The following is a 21,031-nucleotide window of genomic DNA, read 5'->3' as shown; positions in this document are numbered from 1 at the left end:
CTAACCTATCCCCAACATCAACTGCTTCCTAACCGATCCCCCAACATCAACCGCTTCCTAACCGATCCCCCAACATCGACCGCTTCCTAACCGATCCCCCAACATCAACCGCTTCCTAACCTATCCCCAACATCAACCGCTTCCTAACCTATCCCCCAACATCAACTGCTTCCTAACCTATCCCCAACATCAACCGCTTCCTAACCTATCCCCCAACATCAACCGCTTCCTAACCGATCCCCCAACATCGACCGCTTCCTAACCGATCCCCCAACATCAACCGTTTCCTAACCGATCCCCCAACATCAACCGCTTCCTAACCGATCCCCCAACATCGACCGCTTCCTAACCGATCCCCCAACATCGACCGCTTCCTAACCTATCCCCAACATCAACCGTACCATAGCCCTACCTGATGCCTAACCATCCTCCAACATTAGCCCTTACCTGATGCCTAACCCTCCCCCAGACATCCAACATCCGAGCATCGTTCCATAATCTCTCTATATAGATAAAAGAACAGGACATATGATTCTAGAGATGGTCACTGAGATGTGTAACACCCTCCAGACAAGCAACATCCGAGTATCTTTCCATAATCTCTTTATTTAGAGAAGAGAACAGGACATATGACTTCTAGAGATGGTCAGTGAGATGTGTAACACCCTCCAGACATCCAACATCCGAGCATCGTTCCATAATCTCTTTATTTAGAGAGTAGAATGAGACATATGACTTCTAGAGATGGTCAATGAGATGCAGGGCCGGGCCGAGGCATAGGCTGGAGAGGCTCCAGCCTCGGGGCGCATGTAGGAGGGGGTGCACAATTCATTCAGCTGTCATTCTTAATTGTGTATGAAGCAGAAAGAAATAAGAAAAGGGATACGTAGCAGTGACTGCAAGCCAGATAACTAGATATTAAGGTGTTGAGGAGGTTGTGGGCCCTGTGGCACCTCTTAGTCTAATAGCAATCAGTGTGTGACAGCTGGGGTGGGAGGGTTGGAGGGGCGCACTTTGGTGTCTCAGCCTTGGGTGCTGGAGGACCCTGTCCCAGCTCTGATGAGATGTATAATACCCTCCAGACATCCACATCCGAGCATTGTTCCATAATTTCTTTATTTAGAAAAGAGAACAGGACCTGACTTCTAGAGATGGTCAGTGAGATGTATAACACCCTCCAGACATCCACATCCGAGCATTGTTCCATAATTCCATTATTTAGAGAAGAGAACAGGACCTGACTTCTAGAGATGGTCAGTGAGATGTATAACACCCTCCAGACATCCACATCCGAGCATTGTTCCATAATTCCATTATTTAGAGAAGAGAACAGGACCTGACTTCTAGAGATGGTCAATGAGATGTATAACACCCTCCAGACATGGAACATCTAAGCATTGTACTATAATCTATTTAGAGTGGAGAACGGGACTAAGCACGCCTCAGCCAGGTTATCGTGACATCCAGCGCGGGACAGGAAACACCGAGTAGGGATGCTCATTCGGATTCCGCGGAAATGCAATTTCCGAAATTCCGATCGGAAATTGCATTTCCGCATCGGAATGCGGAAATCGGTAATGCAAGTTCGTTAGGCGGATTTCCGCCGGAAAAATCGCGGAAATTCCGCCCGACTTTAACATCGGATTTCTCAAAAACTATAAGGTCTTTTTGAAAAAAGTTTTTGCATCTTGTTCAGGACATTCTGTTTAATAAACCCTGAAAAATTGGTGTTTCTAGGACTTAAGGGGGCTTTGCTATTAACCGCAAAAGTCTGCGGATTTTTACTGTAATGTAAAATGCAGAAAATCTGCATCTGCCTATTTTCTGCATTTACATTACAGGAAAATTTCGCAGACTTTAGCTGTTAATAGCAAAGCCCATGTAAGTCCTAGAAACACCAAATGTTCAGGGTTTATTAAACAGAATGTCCTGAACAAGATGAAAAAAAAAGTTTTCAAAAAGACCTTATAGTTTTTGAGAAATTCGATGTTAAAGTCGGGCGGAATTTCCACGATTTCCGGCGGAAATTCCACATTGGAATGCAGAAATTGGTAGCGGAAAGCGGAATCGGTAATTGACAAGGGCAGAATGCGGATTTACCGCAGAATCGGAAATTGGCATTTCCAACCATCCCTACCACCGAGGAGACGACGAGGGACTGAGCAGCCTCAAGGGGTTTAAGGAAGCCCCAGGTAAGTATGAACTTGTTTTGTCTCAGGTTCCCTTTAATGCGGAACCATGGTAGAGCTGCTAGCACTTGAAAGCATTACAGCACAGAGCTGAAAATGAACACTTCTCACCCTGTTCACCACTTTCTCCTATCCTGTCCTTCATCTGTAATTAAACTGTCTGTCCTTGTATCGTGTTGTCTGTGTCTATTAAGCAACTGCCAAGCCGAATTCTGATTCTTTCTGTTCAACCTTCTGTTGCCTTTACACCCTGTGCTAAATGCAAGCAAGAGCGTTCTACCTGCTTGAAGGAGTTCTTGAGAACAGGACTGGGACTTCACAGAGACCAGTGGTGTGTCATTGGCCCTGCTCTGGTGTAGGACCCGAGAATGAGGAGGAAACATACAACCCAAAAGGATGAGAAAGGGACTTTGTATAAAGTGTATACGTTATTTAATAGATCTGCCTTGTATAGAGCACCGGGATGTTGCGACTATTTTCTCCAAAGTGTGATGTCTGTGGACTAGGTTTCATGTACAACTAAAATATAATTTCTGGTCAGTGCTGCTTGTGTGTAGCAGCTCTGGTGGAGAAACAGGTCACCGATTTGGTCGGGTTTGTAGACTTATAATCTACTGGTGATGGTCATGCGCTGAAGCTGAACGGGATTGCATCCAATCTGAGCCTTACAAATCCGTAAGCTGGCCAAATGAACTAAACGTTTCTCCATAAGTTCTGCTACACAAGATCAGCACCTGCTGTCTGCACTTTGGTCACGTTCTCCAGTGCTAACTCCTATTTCTGCTCCATCCTGTCCTCTGTCCGGTGCCTCCATGACTCCATCTCTTCACCATCTGTGGGCTCTGCCACCACCCTGCAGAGGATGCAACGTTGGGACATGTGAGCTGTGTGATGTTTCCAGCACGTGTGTGGCTGTGTTTGTAGCATGCATGCATGTGGTGCCACTAATTCACAGTCCTCATTCTGTGGGATTTACAGAGACCTCCAGTGAATTCTCCTTACTGGGAATCTTGTGGATGGAAGTATTTTATGGACACCAAGCAAATCTTTAGCAGAATTGTACTTGGGAACTGTTCTAGACTGGTGTCCATAGAAAAGCATGAGATGATGATCCTCCGGGATCTGATGTTCTCCATACTTCTGAACTGGTGTCCATAGAAAAGCATGAGATGATGATCCTCTGGGATCTGATGTTCTCCATACTTCTGAACTGGTGTCCAAAGAAAAGCACGAGATGACGATCCACCAGGATCTGATGTTCTCCATACTTCTAAACTGGTGTCTATAGAAAAGCATGAGATGATGATCCTCCGGGATCTGATGTTCTCCATACTTCTGAACTGGTGTCCATAGAAAAGCATGAGATGATGATCCTCTGGGATCTGATGTTCTCCATACTTCTGAACTGGTGTCCATAGAAAAGCATGGGATGACGATCCACCAGGATCTGATGTTCTCCATACTTCTGAACTGGTGTCCATAGAAAAGCATGAGATGATGATCCTCTGGGATCTGATGTTCTCCATACTTCTGAACTGGTGTCCATAGAAAAGCATGGGATGATGATCCACCAGGATCTGATGCTCTCCATACTTCTGAACTGGTGTCCATAGAAAGGCATGAGATGATGATCCACCAGGATCTGATGTTCTCCATACTTCTGAACTGGTGTCTATAGAAAGGCATGAGATGATGATCCTCCGGGATCTGATGTTCTCCATACTTCTGAACTGGTGTCCATAGAAAGGCATGAGATGATGATCCACCAGGATCTGATGTTCTCCATATTCTGAACTGGTGTCCATAGAAAAGCATGGGATGATGATCCACTGGGATCTGATGCTCTCCATATTCTGAACTGGTGTCCATAGAAAAGCATGAGATGATGATCTTCCAGGATCTGATGTTCTCCGCACTTTTGAACTGGGGTCCATAGAAAAGCATGAGATGATGATCCTCCAGGTTCTAATGTTCTCCATATTCTGAACTGGTGTCCATAGAAAAGCATGAGATGATGATCCTCCGGGATCTGATGTTCTCCATACTTCTGAACTGGTGTCCATAGAAAGGCATGAGATGATGATCCTCCGGGATCTGATGTTCTCCATGCTTCTGAACTGGTGTCCATAGAAAGGCATGAGATGATGATCCTCCGGGATCTGATGTTCTCCATGCTTCTGAACTGGTGTCCATAGAAAGGCATGAGATGATGATCCTCCGTGATCTGATGTTCTCCATACTTCTGAACTGGTGTCCATAGAGAGGCATGAGATGATGATCCTCCGGGATCTGATGTTCTTCATACTTCTGAACTGGTGTCCATAGAAAAGCATGAGATGATGCTCCTCCAGCATCTGATGTTCTCCGCACTTTTGAACTGGGGTCCATAGAAAGGCATGAGATGATGATCCTCCTGGATCTGATGTTCTCCATATTCTGAACTGGTGTCCATAGAAAGGCATGAGATGATGATCCACCAGGATCTGATGTTCTCCATACTTCTGAACTGGTGTCCATAGAAAAGCATGAGATGATGATCCTCCAGGTTCTAGTTCTCCATACTTCTAAACTGGTGTCCATAGAAAGGCATGAGATGATGATCCTCCGGGATCTGATGTTCTTCATACTTCTGAACTGGTGTCCATAGAAAAGCATGAGATGATGATCCTCCAGGTTCTAGTTCTCCATACTTCTAAACTGGTGTCCATAGAAAGGCATGAGATGATGATCCTCCAGGATCTGATGTTCTCCGCACTTTTGAACTGGGGTCCATAGAAAAGCATGGGATGATGATCCTCCTGGATCTGATGTTCTCCATATTCTGAACTGGTGTCCATAGAAAGGCATGAGATGATGATCCTCTGGGATCTGATGTTCTTCATACTTCTGAACTGGTGTCTATAGAAAAGCATGAGATGATGATCCTCCAGGATCTGATGGTCTCCGTACTTTTGAACTGGTGTCCATAGAAAAGCATGAGATGATGATCCTCCAGGATCTGATGTTCTCCATATTCTGAACTGGTGTCCATAGAAAAGCATGGGATGATGATCCTCTGGGATCTGATGTTCTCCATACTTCTGAACTGGTGTCCATAGAAAGGCATGGGATGACGATCCACCAGGATCTGATGTTCTCCATACTTCTGAACTGGTGTCCATAGAAAGGCATGAGATGATGATCCTCTGGGATTTGATGTTCTCCATACTTCTGAACTGGTGTCCATAGACAGGCATTAGATGATGATCCTCCGGGATCTGATGTTCTTCATACTTCTGAACTGGTGTCCATAGAAAATCATGAGATGATGATCCTCTGGGATCTGATGTTCTTCATACTTCTGAACTGGTGTCCATAGAGAGGCATGAGATGATGATCCTCTGGGATCTGATGTTCTCCATACTTCTGAACTGGTGTCCATAGAAAAGCATGGGATGATGATCCTCTGGGATCTGATGTTCTCCATACTTCTGAACTGGTGTCCATAGAAAGGCATGAGATGATGATCCTCCGGGATTTGATGTTCTCCATACTTCTGAACTGGTGTCCATAGAAAGGCATGAGATGATGATCCTCCGGGATCTGATGTTCTTCATACTTCTGAACTGGTGTCCATAGAAAAGCATGAGATGATGATCCTCTGGGATCTGATGTTCTTCATACTTCTGAACTGGTGTCTATAGAAAGGCATGAGATGATGATCCTCCGTGATCTGATGTTCTCCATACTTCTGAACTGGTGTCCATAGAAAGGCATGAGATGATGATCCTCTGGGATCTGATGTTCTCCATACTTCTGAACTGGTGTCCATAGAAAGGCATGAGATGATGATCCTCCGGGATCTGATGTTCTCCATACTTCTGAACTGGTGTCCATAGAAAGGCATGAGATGATGATCCTCCGGGATCTGATGTTCTTCATACTTCTGAACTGGTGTCCATAGAAAAGCATGAGATGATGATCCTCTGGGATCTGATGTTCTTCATACTTCTGAACTGGTGTCTATAGAAAGGCATGAGATGATGATCCTCCGTGATCTGATGTTCTCCATACTTCTGAACTGGTGTCCATAGAAAGGCATGAGATGATGATCCTCTGGGATCTGATGTTCTCCATACTTCTGAACTGGTGTCCATAGAAAGGCATGAGATGATCATCCTCCGGGATCTGATGTTCTCCATACTTCTGAACTGGTGTCCATAGAAAGGCATGAGATGATGATCCTCCGGGATCTGATGTTCTTCATACTTCTGAACTGGTGTCCATAGAAAAGCATGAGATGATGATCCTCTGGGATCTGATGTTCTTCATACTTCTGAACTGGTGTCTATAGAAAGGCATGAGATGATGATCCTCCGTGATCTGATGTTCTCCATACTTCTGAACTGGTGTCCATAGAAAGGCATGAGATGATGATCCTCTGGGATCTGATGTTCTCCATACTTCTGAACTGGTGTCCATAGACAGGCATTAGATGATGATCCTCCGGGATCTGATGTTCTTCATACTTCATACTCCCACAGCCCAGGCCTGGCCATTCACACCTGATCCTCATTCCAGCACTCATCTCCATCCCCTCTGCTGTCTACTTAATCTAGTCTCTAAGTCAGATATGACTTTAGTCAGATGTGCATTAATTTTAAGTGCATGATTTGAAGTGCACAGCAAAAGACCCAAATTAGACCAGAAAGATCTACTTAAGTGCACATAGGAGATCTCCTTATTCTCTGAACTGACACCACATTCTTCTCATTACAGGTACGCATATGATCTGCATCTGCATCTGATTTTATATCTGTCTTCATGCAATTTCTCTCTGCAATCAAACAAATCTTGCTTATGTTCAACTTTACCTGCATTGCTTTTAACTTTATGGTACGCATATGATCTGCATCTGCATCTGATTTTATATCTGTCTTCATGCAATTTCTCTCTGCAATCAAACAAATCTTGCTTATGTTCAACTTTACCTGCATTGCTTTTAACTTTATGGTACGCATATGATCTGCATCTGCATCTGATTTTATATCTGTCTTCATGCAATTTCTCTCTGCAATCAAACAAATCTTGCTTATGTTCAACTTTACCTGCATTGCTTTTAACTTTATGGTACGCATATGATCTGCATCTGCATCTGATTTTATATCTGTCTTCATGCAATTTCTCTCTGCAATCAAACAAATCTTGCTTATGTTCAACTTTACCTGCATTGCTTTTAACTTTATGGTACGCATATGATCTGCATCTGCATCTGATTTTATATCTGTCTTCATGCAATTTCTCTCTGCAATCAAACAAATCTTGCTTATGTTCAACTTTACCTGCATTGCTTTTAACTTTATGGTACGCATATGATCTGCATCTGCATCTGATTTTATATCTGTCTTCATGCAATTTCTCTCTGCAATCAAACAAATCTTGCTTATGTTCAACTTTACCTGCATTGCTTTTAACTTTATGGTACGCATATGATCTGCATCTGCATCTGATTTTATATCTGTCTTCATGCAATTTCTCTCTGCAATCAAACAAATCTTGCTTATGTTCAACTTTACCTGCATTGCTTTTAACTTTATGGTACGCATATGATCTGCATCTGCATCTGATTTTATATCTGTCTTCATGCAATTTCTCTCTGCAATCAAACAAATCTTGCTTATGTTCAACTTTACCTGCATTGCTTTTAACTTTATGGTACGCATACATAATTGTGACCATTTCCTGGTGCCAGGCCTTATGCTGCAATGTGTACCTAATTAATTAGTCATAATTTGCATGTCTGTAGACTGACCCAGCCTCCCACAGCCCAGGCCTGGCCATTCACACCTGATCCTCATTCCAGCACTCATCTCCATCCCCTCTGCTGTCTACTTAATCTAGTCTCTAAGTCAGATATGACTTTAGTCAGATGTGCATTAATTTTAAGTGCATGATTTGAAGTGCACAGCAAAAGACCCAAATTAGACCAGAATTGAACCAGAAGGGAACAGAAGGAACTGCCAGGAGACTCGGCACTTTGATCACATGGTTTGCTACTTAACTGTTTTTCATCTGTTTCACCATATGCTTGCTTGTTTCTGCAATTCCTGTTTCTAAACATACCCCACCCTCCTGCTGTCAGCTATCAATCGCCCTGTAGATCCCTTCAGAATGTTTAAAATGTCTTTCTCAACCGCTTCTTTTTGCCTTCTGTTCCTGAAAATCCACATGTCACTTCATCCTCCCACTGTCAGCAACACCATACAGATTGCTCCCTCTCTGCTATCGTCTCCCCTTTTCTCTAGCCACAAACTATTCCTATTTCTGTGCTCACACTACCCCTCCTCTGCTCTCACTAAACCTAACTTGCATACACACAAGTCCCACCCCCACATCTCTCTGCTCTGCCTACTACTCCTTCTGGCTTCTGGTGACATATCACCGAACCCAGGGCCCACTCCTAGACCTCACACTGCTCAGACTACAACTCATTCCACCAATAACAAACCTCACCACCTCCCCTCCCAGAACACCTACAATCTTATTGACATTCCCCTTCTTCCCAGATCTCCCCTCCCCATATCTGGGGCTCTATGGAACTCCCGCTCCGTTTGTAATAAACTGGCCTTTATTCATGACATGTTTATCTCCAACACTTTCACCTTCCTGGGGCTCACTGAAACATGGATAACTCCATCAGACACGGTGTCTCCAGCTGCTCTATCATATGGTGGTCTAAAATTTAGTCATGCCCCTAGACCTGGCCACAAACATGGAGGGGGGGTGGGGATCCTCCTCTCTGAACACTGTTCCTTTAAGCCACTCACACCACTGCCCGCACTCTCATCCTTTGAAGTTCATGCTGTCTGTCTCTACTCTCCATACCACATTCAGATTGCTATTATCTACCGCCCGCCCGGTCCAGCCTCTACTTTCATTGATCACTTTTCAGCATGGCTTCTCCAGTTCCTCTCCACTGATATACCCTCTATCATCATTGGAGATTTTAATATACCCATCGATACTAATTGCCCTACAGCCACCAAACTGCTCTCTCTCACCTCCTCGTTTGACCTCGCCCAATGGTCCTCCACTTCCACCCACAAAGACGACCACACTCTTGACCTTGTCTTTACCCGCCTCTGTTCTATTTCAAGCTTTCATAACACTCCGCTTCCCCTCTCAGACCACAACCTTCTTACCTTCTCAATCAATTCTTCTCTACCGTCAACTCCTCCAACACTACACCATACAGTCACGCGCAGGAATTACCGCAACCTGGATGTGAATTCCCTGACTGAGGCCTTGCAACCTCTAAGTACCCTGTCTTCCTACACTGACCCTGAGGCAGCATCCAGTTACTTATTTAATGTAGTCTCCTCTGCCATGAATTCAGCCGTTCCACTCACCACCACCCGCCCCCGCCAAACTAACCGGCAGCCCTGGCTCACTGAACAAATCAAACAGCTGAAAAGGCACTCCAGGGTGGCAGAAAGATGCTGGAGAAAAAGCACTGCTGTAGAAGACTTCAATTACTATAAACAAACTATGCAGGAGCTCAGGGATGCCCTCACTTCTGCTAAGCAGTCTTATTTCTCCTTGCTCATTTCCTCACAGTCTCACAACCCAAAACAATTATTTAACACCTTTAACTCCCTACTTCGTGCCCCACCTCCTCCCCCTACCACATGTCTGTCAGCCGACAACTTTGCATCATACTTTACAAGCAAGATTGATGCAATACGTAATAGCTTTAACGCGCAACCATTTTTACCAGCACAGCCGTCACCTATAAATTCCTTCTGTCCGCCTGCACCCTCACCCACCACTAACTGCCTCCCCTCCGCTCCACAAGACCAGTCTCCCACTCTAACATCTTTCACCACACTAACTGATCAGTGTCTTTCCTCACTAATCTCCAAAGCGCATCTCACTACCTGTGCCCTGGACCCCATTCCCTCTCATCTAATCCCCCAGCTTTCCTCCTCCTTTAATCCCGCTCTAACAACTCTATTCAACCTTTCTATCTCCACTGGCACTTTTCCTTCCTTATTCAAACAAGCTATCATCACACCACTAATCAAAAAACCCTCTCTTGATCCAACTTCTCTATCCAACTACCGTCCTGTCTCGCTCCTCCCCTTTGCTTCTAAACTGCTGGAACGTCACATCCATTCAGAATTGTCTGCCTTTCTCTCTACCAACTCCTTACTTGACCCCTTTCAATCTGGATTCCGCACACACCATTCCACTGAAACTGCTCTCACGAAAGTTGCTAATGACCTACTGGTAGCTAAATCCAAAGGCCAGTTCTCCATTCTAATACTCCTTGACCTTTCCTCTGCCTTTGACACGGTTGATCATGCTCTGCTTCTGCAGACACTGTCATCTTTAGGAATCAAGGGACAAGCACATTCCTGGATCTCCTCTTATCTCTCTGGACGCTCTTACACTGTCTCCTTCTCTAACACCAAGTCCTCTCCACACCCACTGTCTGTTGGTGTACCTCAAGGCTCTGTTCTTGGGCCACTTCTTTTCTCAATCTACACCCGTGGCCTGGGACAACTAATTAACTCTTTTGGCTTCCAGTATCACCTCTATGCGGATGACACCCAAATCTATCTCTCAGCTCCTGACCTGTCCTCACTACTATCCAGAGTCCCCGACTGTCTACGTGCCGTTTCTGCATTCATGTCCTCCCGCTTCCTCAAACTCAACATGACTAAAACGGAAATTGTGATTTTTCCACCATTGCTATCTACACCCCCACCAATTGCAACCATAACGGTAGACAACACCCCAATAACCTCAACCACTAAGGCCCGCTGCTTGGGGGTTATACTTGACTCAGAGCTCTCCTTTAAACCTCACATTGCCTCATTAACCACCACCTGCTATTTCCAGCTCAAAAATATATTCCGTATCCGTCCCTTCCTCACACAAGAGGCCACCAAAATGCTTGTTCATGCCTTAATCATCTCCCGCCTAGACTACTGCAACACCCTACTCTGTGGCCTACCAAAAAACAGGCTAGCTCCTCTCCAATCCCTTCTAAATGCAGCGGCCCGCCTCATTCACCTTTCCACACGCTCTTCTGATGCAGCCCCACTGTGCCATTCTCTCCACTGGTTACCCATTACCCAGAGGATCCAGTTCAAACTCCTGACTCTAACATACAAAGCCCTCCACGAGTTGTCTCCTCCATACATCTCCTCACTAATCTCAAGATATTGTCCCTCCCGCAACCTTCGCTCCTCCCAAGAAATTCTCCTGGCCTCTAAGCTGATCACCTCCTCTCATGCTCGCATCCAGGACTTTACACGAGCATCAGCCCTTATCTGGAACTCTCTTCCACAGCCTGTACGTCATGCTCCAAACCTGGACATCTTCAAACGCACTCTTAAAACACACCTTTTCAGACAAGCTTATAACATTCTATAGCCCTTTATTTACTTGTCACAATGTAATCAGAGGCAAAGAATCACTGCCTCATCCATCCTCCACCCCCTTACCTAGTGTGTCCCCCACTACCCATTAGATTGTAAGCTCGCAAGGGCAGGGTCATCCTCCTAATGTTTACTGTTTTTGTAACAATATTTGTGCTGCTTGGAACTCTGCTGTATATTTGTTAGTTGTATCTATGTTCCCCTTGTCGTTTTATTGTGCTTTGTAAAGCGCTGCGGAATATGTTGGCGCTATATAAATAAAAAAATAATAATAATACTTCTGAACTGGTGTCCATAGAAAATCATGAGATGATGATCCTCTGGGATCTGATGTTCTTCATACTTCTGAACTGGTGTCCATAGAGAGGCATGAGATGATGATCCTCTGGGATCTGATGTTCTCCATACTTCTGAACTGGTGTCCATAGAAAAGCATGGGATGATGATCCTCTGGGATCTGATGTTCTCCATACTTCTGAACTGGTGTCCATAGAAAGGCATGAGATGATGATCCTCCGGGATTTGATGTTCTCCATACTTCTGAACTGGTGTCCATAGAAAGGCATGAGATGATGATCCTCCGGGATCTGATGTTCTTCATACTTCTGAACTGGTGTCCATAGAAAAGCATGAGATGATGATCCTCTGGGATCTGATGTTCTTCATACTTCTGAACTGGTGTCTATAGAAAGGCATGAGATGATGATCCTCCGTGATCTGATGTTCTCCATACTTCTGAACTGGTGTCCATAGAAAGGCATGAGATGATGATCCTCTGGGATCTGATGTTCTCCATACTTCTGAACTGGTGTCCATAGAAAGGCATGAGATGATGATCCTCTGGGATTTGATGTTCTCCATACTTCTGAACTGGTGTTTATAGAAAGGCATGAGATGATGATCCTCTGGGATTTGATGTTCTCCATACTTCTGAACTGGTGTCTCTATGGATGAATAGAAAGGTTAGGGATAAAATGAAGAGGAAAAAGAATGCCTATAAGGTCCTAAAACAGGAGGGGACTGAGGCTGCACTAAGCAATTATAAGGAGTGCAATAAAAATTGTAAAAAAGAAATTAGGCTGGCAAAGATCGAAGCTGAAAATCAAATCGCTAGGGATATCAAATCTAACCCAAAAAAGTTTTACAAGTACATCAACTCTAAAAAAAGAAAGGTTGACTGTATAGGAATCCTAAAGGATGAGGGTGGGAACTCGATGGTGGACGACCAAGGTAAGGCAGAGTTATTAAATGCTTTCTTTGCTTCAGTCTTCACAAAGGAAACAGCACTGTTGCAAATTACAGAGGCAGAAGAGTCTCAATCTTCTAACTGTAATATTAAATACTTAACGCAGGAAGAAGTAAAGGCAAGACTAAATAAATTAAAAATAGACAAGGCACCTGGCCCGGATGGCATGCATCCTCGGGTCCTAAGAGAATTAAGTTCAGTTATAGCTAAGCCCCTTTATCTTATCTTTTGTGACTCTCTTGCAACTAGCAGAGTCCCAATGGATTGGCGTACAGCCCACGTTTTCCCATTATTTAAGAAGGGCAAAAAATCTGATCCAGGAAATTATAGACCTGTAAGCTTAACATCAGTTGTATGCAAACTATTTGAGGGGTTACTAAGAGATACTATACATGACTTCATAGTAGAAAATAATCTTATTTCTCAGCATCAACATGGGTTTACTAAAGACAGGTCCTGTTTGACTAACATGCTCAGCTTTTATGAGGTAGTAAATGCTAATATGGATATTGGGAATGCTGTAGATGTGATATACTTGGACTTTGCAAAGGCCTTCGACACTGTTCCCCACAGAAGTCTGGTGCAAAAGTTGAGGATGCAAGGACTGGGGAAGAGTTTGTGTGCATGGATAGGGAACTGGCTAATGGACAGAAAACAAAGAGTTGTGGTCAATGGATCGTACTCAAAATGGGAGACTGTTAGCAGTGGGGTCCCACAGGGGTCTGTACTGGGTCCAGTGCTCTTCAATTTATTTATTAATGACCTAGTAGATGCAGTAGTGAGCAATGTTGCTATTTTTGCAGATGATACAAAATTGTGCAGAATCATCAACTCTCAGGAAGATAGTGTCATATTGCAACAGGATCTGGATAGGATGGCTATATGGGCACATACATGGCAGATGAAATTCAATGTTGACAAATGTAAAGTCATGCATTTTGGTCGTACCAATGGTCTAGCACCATACAAAATAAATGGGATACAGTTGGGAACATCAAACTTGGAGAAGGACTTAGGAGTACTCATCGACAACAAGTTAAATAATCGTACTCAATGCCAAGCCGCTGCAGCTAAAGCGAACAAAATTTTGGGATGCATTAAAAGGGAAATAAAAACTCGAGATGCTAGCATAATATTGCCCCTGTTTAACTCTCTAGTAAGGCCACATCTGGAATATGGAATTCAGTTCTGGGCACCACATTACAAAAAAGATATTGCAGTTTTAGAGCAGGTGCAGAGACGAGCTACAAAATTGATACGTGGGATGGAAGGTCTCGCTTACCAAGAAAGGTTAGATAAACTGGGTTTATTTAGTCTAGAGAAAAGACGCCTTAGAGGAGATCTAATTAACATGTATAAATACATTAGAGGGCAATATAATAGCTTGGCGGATGAGCTTTTTGTCCCTAGGCCTTCTCAAAGGACTAGAGGACATGAGCTGCGCATGGAGGAAAAACGTTTTAGCCATTTATTTAGGAAAGGGTTCTTTACAGTAAGAGTGGTTAAGATGTGGAATGCATTGCCACAGGAAGTCGTTATGGCAAACTCTATACCTGCATTTAAAGGGGGCTTAGATGCTTTCCTTGCGTTGAAAGACATCCATGGCTACAATTACTAGGTTATGCCTAATGATGTTGATCCAGGGATTTTATCTGATTGCCATCTGGAGTCGGGAAGGAATTTTTCCCATTTGGGGCTAATTGGACCATGCCTGGTGGGGTTTTTTTCGCCTTCCTCTGGATCAACAGGGGTATGTGGGGGACGGGCTGGAGTTGTACTTTGTACTGGTTGAACTCGATGGACGTATGTCTTTTTTCAGCCAAAATAACTATGTAACTATGTGTCCATAGAAAAGCATGGGATGATGATCCTCTGGGATCTGATGTTCTCCATACTTCTGAACTGGTGTCCATAGAAAAGCATGAGATGATGATACTCTGGGATCTGATGTTCTCCATACTTCTGAACTGGTGTCCATAGAAAGGCATGAGATGATGATCCTCCGGGATTTGATGTTCTCCATACTTCTGAACTGGTGTCCATAAACAGGCATGAGATGATGATCCTCCGGGATCTGATGTTCTCCATACTTCTGAACTGGTGTCCATAGAAAAGCATGAGATGATGATCCACCAGGATTTGATGTTCTCCATACCATGTTGTCTCATTTCTGGTGTCACACAACATTTCCAGCCTTATACAATACAAACATCTTTCAATGTTTTCAGCATACAATGCTTCGTGTGATTGCGTCTCGGAGGTGCAACACTGTGTATCTAACACTATTGGGGTGAATAAGCCTGAGTCTGTGTGTACCCTAACTGCATGATGTGTGACATGTGACATGGGAGCACCTCATGATGTGTGGCGGTATGAGGCGTGAGCACTGCATGATGTGTGACATGTGGCGGTGTGACGTGGGAGCACCTCATGATGTGTGACATGTGACATGGGAGCTCCTCATGATGTGTGGCGGTATGAGGCGGGAGCACTGCATGATACACGTGATGTGTGTTTGTATGACATGGTAGAGGAGCCTGGGCAGGGTAACCCTCTGATACAACGTAATGCGGAGCTAGTAGACTAGCCTCAGCAGGGTAACCTTCCTGATCTGGCAGACACCTTGACCATGTGGGGGTGGGGTTTTATTTGGGCTCCTCCTTATGTAGAATGTCAGTATGTAGGAGGGGCTTACTGTGGTCTCCTTCCCCATGCAGGGTGTCAATGTGTGGTGATCACCATATCTTTCCATTTTTAGGGCAGCCTTGGCTTCAGCCCATCAGGGACAACCGCTCCCCAACACCCTGAGTGTCCTTCCGAATACACCCCAAGTGCGAGGCATGCATACCATCATCAGGTGATACCCCAGCGCTGCTCCCCCCCCCCCCTCAATTCTAGAGGTAACCCCATCATCACATGTCTGATCTCTTCTCTTTTTCCATCTCTAGGAACAAAGATACCAACCGTGATGAGTTCATCTTCTATTCCAAACGCCTGATGAGGCTCCTCATTGAGCATGCCCTCTCCTTCCTACCCCTCAATGTAAGTGTCTCCTCCCCTTCCTGCCCCTCACTGTGTTTCCTCCCCTTTCTGCCCTCACTGTGTCTCCTCCCCTTCCTGCCCTCAGTGTTTCTCCTCCCCTTTCTGCACCTCATTGTAAGTGTCTTCTTCCTTTCCTGCACCTCAGACTGTCTCCTCCCCTTCCTGCCCCTCACTAAATGTCTCCTCCCTTTCCTACCCCTCAGTGTGTCTCCTCCCCTACCTGCCCCTCACTGTGTTTCCTCCCCTTCCTGCACCTATGTGTGTCTCCTTTTTTGCCTCTGACTAAAAGTGGCTCCTCCCCTTTATGCCCTCAAGGGGTCTCCTCCCCTTCCTGCCCCTCACTACATTTGTTTCTCCTGTTCCTGCCCCTTACTATAAATGTCTTCCCCCTTCTTCCCACCCCTTACTGTGTCCCTTTCTCTTCCTGACCCTCGTGTCTCTTCCCCTTCCTTCCTCTCAGTTTGTCTCCTCCCTTTCTTGCCCCTCAGTGTGTCTCCTCCCCTCAATATAGGTGTTTTCTCATTGGTGTGGGGCATGTGATCTCCCATGTGGTTGTGTAATGTCCATCATGTAATACATATTTCTCTCTCTCCCCTCCTCAGCCGGTGACGGTGGAGACCCCACAGGGCACGGTGTATCAGGGGAAGAGATTCCACCGTCAGAGGGTGAGTATGATAGCCATTTGGGGGGTAGCTATGTGCCAGGCTGGGCTATGCATGGTAGTGTCAGGTGACACGGTGCCATAGGTGGTAACTATGTGCCAGGCTGGGCTATGCGTGGTAGTTTCAGGTGACACAGTGCCATAGGTGGTAGCTATGTGCCAGGCTGGGCTATGCGTGGTAGTGTCAGGTTACACAGTGCCATAGGTGATAGCTATGGGCCAGGCTGGGCTATGCGTGGTAGTGTCAGGCGACAGCCATGGGGGGTAACTATGTGCCAGGCTGGGCTATGCGTGGTAGTGTCAGGTGACCGCCATGGGGGGTAGATATGTGCCAGGCTGGGCTATGCGTGGTGGTGTCAGGTGCCATGGGTGGTAGCTATGTGCCAGGCTGGGCTATGTGTGGTAGTGTCAGGTGACAGCCATGGGTGGTAGCTATGTGCCAGGCCGGGCTATGCGTAGTTGTGCCAGGTGACTGCCATGGGTGGTAGCTATGTGCCAGGCTGGGCTATGTGTGGTAGTGTCAGGTGACAGCCATAGGTGGTAGCTATGTGCCAGGCTGGGCTATGCGTGTTAGTGTCAGGTGACACTGTGCCATGGGTGGATGTTATGTGCCAGGCTGGGCTATGCGTGGTAGTGTCAGGTGACACGGTGCCATGGGTGGTAGCTGTGTGCCAGACTGGGCTATGCGTGGTAGTATCAGGTGACAGCCATGGGTGGTAGCTATGTGCCAGGCTGGGCTATGCGTGGTAGTTTCAGGTGACACTGTGCCATGGGTGGTAGCTATGTGCCAGCCTGGGCTATGCGTGGTAGTGTCAGGTGACAGCCATGGGTGGTAGCTATGTTCCAGGCTGGGCTATGCGTGGTAGTTTCAGGTGACCGCCATGGGTGGTAGCTATGTGCTAGGCTGGGCTATGCGTGGTAGTGTCAGGTGATTGCCATGGGTGGTAGCTATTTGCCAGGCTGGGCCATGTGTGGTAGTGTCAGGTGACAGCCATGGGTGGTAGCTATGTGCCAGGCTGGGCTATGCGTGGTAGTTTCAGGTGACTGCCATGGGTGGTAGCTATGTGCCAGGCTGGGCTATGCGTGGTAGTGTCATGTGATTGCCATGGGTGGTAGCTGTGTGCCAGGCTGGGCTATGCGTGGTAGTGTCAGGTGACAGCCATAGGTGGTAGCTATGTGCCAGGCTGGTCTATGCGTGGTAGTGTCAGGTGACACTGTGCCATGGGTGGATGCTATGTGCCAGGCTGGGCTATGCGTGGTAGTGTCAGGTGACAGCCATGGGTGGTAGCTATGTGCTAGGCTGGGCTATGCGTGGTAGTTTCAGGTGACTGCCATGGGTGGTAGCTATGTGCCAGGCTGGGCTATGCGTGGTAGTGTCATGTGATTGCCATGGGTGGTAGCTATGTGCTAGGCTGGGCTATGCGTGGTAGTGTCAGGTGATTGCCATGGGTGGTAGCTATGTGCTAGGCTGGGCTATGCGTGTTAGTGTCAGGTGACACTGCGCCATGGGTGGTAGCCATGTGCCAGGCTGGGCTATGCGTGGTAGTGTCAGGTGACAGCCATGGGCAGTAGCTATGTGGCAGGCTGGGTTATGCGTGGTAGTGTCAGGTGACACTGTGCCATGGATTTTAGCTATGTGCCAGGCTGGGCTATGCATGGTATTGTTAGGTGACACTGCGCCATGGGTGGTAGCTATGTGCCAGGCTGGGCTATGCGTGGTAGTGTCAGGTGACAGCCATGGGTGGTAGCTATGTGCCAGGCTGGGCTATGCGTGGTAGTGTCAGGTGACAGCCATGGGTGGTAGCTATGTGCCAGGCTGGGCTATGCGTGGTAGTGTCAGGTGACAGCCATGGGTGGTAGCTATGTGCCAGGCTGGGCTATGCGTGGTAGTGTCAGGTGACAGCCATGGGTGGTAGCAATGTGCCAGGCTGGGCTATGCGTGGTAGTGTCGGGCCTTGATTTGCCGGGGTGGTAGCTATGTGCCAGGCTGGGCTATGCGTGGTAGTGTCAGGTGACACTGTGCCATGGGTGGTAGCTATGTGCCAGGCTGGGCTATGTGTGGTAGTGTCAGGTGACACTGTGCCATGGGTGGTAGCTATGTGCCAGGCTGGGCTATGCGTGGTAGTGTCAGGTGACACTGTGCCATGGGTGGTAGCTATGTGCCAGGCTGGGCTATGCGTGGTAGTGTCAGGTGACACTGTGCCATGGGTGGTAGCTATGTGCCAGGCTGGGCTATGTGTGGTAGTGTCAGGTGACACTGTGCCATGGGTGGTAGCTATGTGCCAGGCTGGGCTATGTGTGGTAGTGTCAGGTGACACTGTGCCATGGGTGGTAGCTATGTTCCAGGCTGGGCTATGCGTGGTAGTTTCAGGTGATTGCCATGGGTAGTAGCTATGTGCCAGGCTGGGCCATGTGTGGTAGTGTCAGGTGACACTGTGCCATGGGTGGTAGCTATGTGTCAGGCTGGGCTATGTGTGGCAGTGTCAGGCTTTGCTTTGCCGGGGGTGGTAGCTATGTGTCAGGCTGGGCTATGTGTGGTAGTGTCAGGCTTTGCTTTGCTGGGGGTGGTAGCTATGTGCCAGGCTGGCTATATGTGGTAGTGTCGGGCCTTGCTTTGCCGGGGTGGTAGATATATGCCAGGCTGGACTATGTGTGGTAGTGTAATGCTGGGAATACACGGGTCGATCTGGTGGCCGATTAGCCGCCGGATCGACCCCAGCCACGTCCCCACCTGCGCACGGATCGATTGCCGCCCGTCCCCGCCGGCGCTCCTTATCAGCTGCTCGATTCCCTGCCATTGTCCGCCGACGGGGATCGAGCGGGCGAGAGTCGAGCGGCTTGATCGGGCCAGCTGAATATTATCAGCTGGCCGGATCAGCTGGTGGATACACGGTACAGAAACGTACCGTGTATCCCCAGCATTAGGCCTTGCTTTGCCGGGAGTGGTAGGGTCAGGCTACACTGTGCTATGTGTCAGGTGTTTTATACGATACGCTCATATAAACTATAACCGGATGTATAAAATCAAAAGCTACGACCTCCTACAAAAAATAATGGAAGGAGTCTTACTATATTAAACGCCCAACCTTCTTATAGCGAGTTTCTCAAGATATTGGTACAAAGAGTGAAAAGTCAGGACAACTATTTACTTTAAAATAATTAATTTATTAAATACACAAAAGTTGTCAGAATAATTACAAATAAAATTACAGGACTCATACAATCACCACCACAAAGTACTTCTGGGTGGAAGCTGACTATACACTTCAGAGCAAAGTTGACCACAGATATTAAGCAATAAAATCAATCAATCACAGTAGGCTGTGTAACCACAGATGGCAGACATTTATCTTACTTATAAAGCTTGATGAGAATCAGATTGGAAGACAAGGGAAGATAAGGGAGTGACCGAGTTTGTTTCAAAACTCCAATATATAAACAAGAATAGCATCTATTTTACTCTGCTGTAAACTCTTATTTTATAAAAAGAATTTAAATAATTTGAGGACAAAGGAAAGATATGGAATTATGATATTATGACCTGATCCGTCAATGAAACTTTTATATCAACCAATCTCTATCTCCCTATCAAGTTATAAGCTTGGGAAAAAAAACATGTTAATAAAAAATGTAGAGAAAAATGCAGGGCTGTGGAGTCGGAGTCGTGGAGTCGGAGTCGGGGCAATTTTGGGTGCCTGGAGTCGGAGTCGGGAAAAAATGCACCGACTCCGACTCCTAATGAATTTGTAACTAATTAAAATAGAAAATATGATAAAATGTTCTATTTCTCAGATAATAGTCATTAAAAATAATGTATATATACAGTATACATACAGTAATAGCTGTGCTCAGTCCACAAAAATGAAATAAACCAATCAAAATTAGTTACTTGTGCTGCTTCAATAAAGCAGTCCCCGTATTTTTAAGGTCAGATATACATATCTGATTGTGACTGTATATATGATGTGTACACAGGAATCTCTTATATATACTAAATAACATCTATGCTGTAAGAATAAAGCCTGATGTGTAGCTGTGTCGCTAATAGAGATGGTCAACGAGATGGAAATAATTCTGCATTGATGCTGATTTATGCAAATGTATGCACTCCCTTTGCTGATGAAATCAAATCATTTGATATGTTGTTAAAATTTGGTTTGGTGACTACAAATTAAAGGGCACCTGAGACGGATGAAAAGTAAAGTTTTATACATACCTGGGGCTTCCTCCAGCCCCCTTCAGGCTAATCAGTCCCTCGTTGTCCTCCACCACCCGGATCTTCTGCTATGAGTCCTGGTAATTCAGCCGGTCAGCGCTGTCCAGCCGCATGCCGCTCCCACAGCCAGGAACATTCTGCACCTGCGCAATAGTGCTGCACAGGTGTAGTATGCTCCTGGCGGCGGAGTGTGTGCATGCGCACTTCACTAGACTGTCTCAAGTACCTGGACTCATAGCAGAAGATCCAGGT

At 46.1% G+C, this 21,031-nt stretch overlaps 1 protein-coding gene across 5 annotated transcripts in view; it reads left to right on the top strand.

Annotated features, from left to right (window-relative positions):
• LOC137571110 (uridine-cytidine kinase-like 1) overlaps window positions 1–21,031 on the top strand; it is a 190,396-nt gene that overhangs the window by 89,580 nt on the left and 79,785 nt on the right. For 4 of the 5 annotated variants that reach the window (XM_068279810.1, XM_068279809.1, XM_068279808.1 and 1 more), the window contains exons 8-11: window positions 3,049–3,068; window positions 15,619–15,717; window positions 15,809–15,902; window positions 16,505–16,567. In XM_068279810.1, coding sequence (XP_068135911.1) covers window positions 3,049–3,068; window positions 15,619–15,717; window positions 15,809–15,902; window positions 16,505–16,567 — 276 coding nt within the window. The remainder of the gene's footprint in view (window positions 1–3,048; window positions 3,069–15,618; window positions 15,718–15,808; window positions 15,903–16,504; window positions 16,568–21,031) is intronic. The other variant, XM_068279807.1, reaches the window with a different exon arrangement.

Source organism: Hyperolius riggenbachi, chromosome 4 (genome assembly GCF_040937935.1).
Source record: "Hyperolius riggenbachi isolate aHypRig1 chromosome 4, aHypRig1.pri, whole genome shotgun sequence".
In the NCBI taxonomy this organism is placed as follows: Eukaryota; Metazoa; Chordata; class Amphibia; order Anura; family Hyperoliidae; genus Hyperolius; species Hyperolius riggenbachi.
Note: the sequence above shows the minus strand (reverse complement) of the source record. Positions and strands in the feature narration are given on the sequence as shown.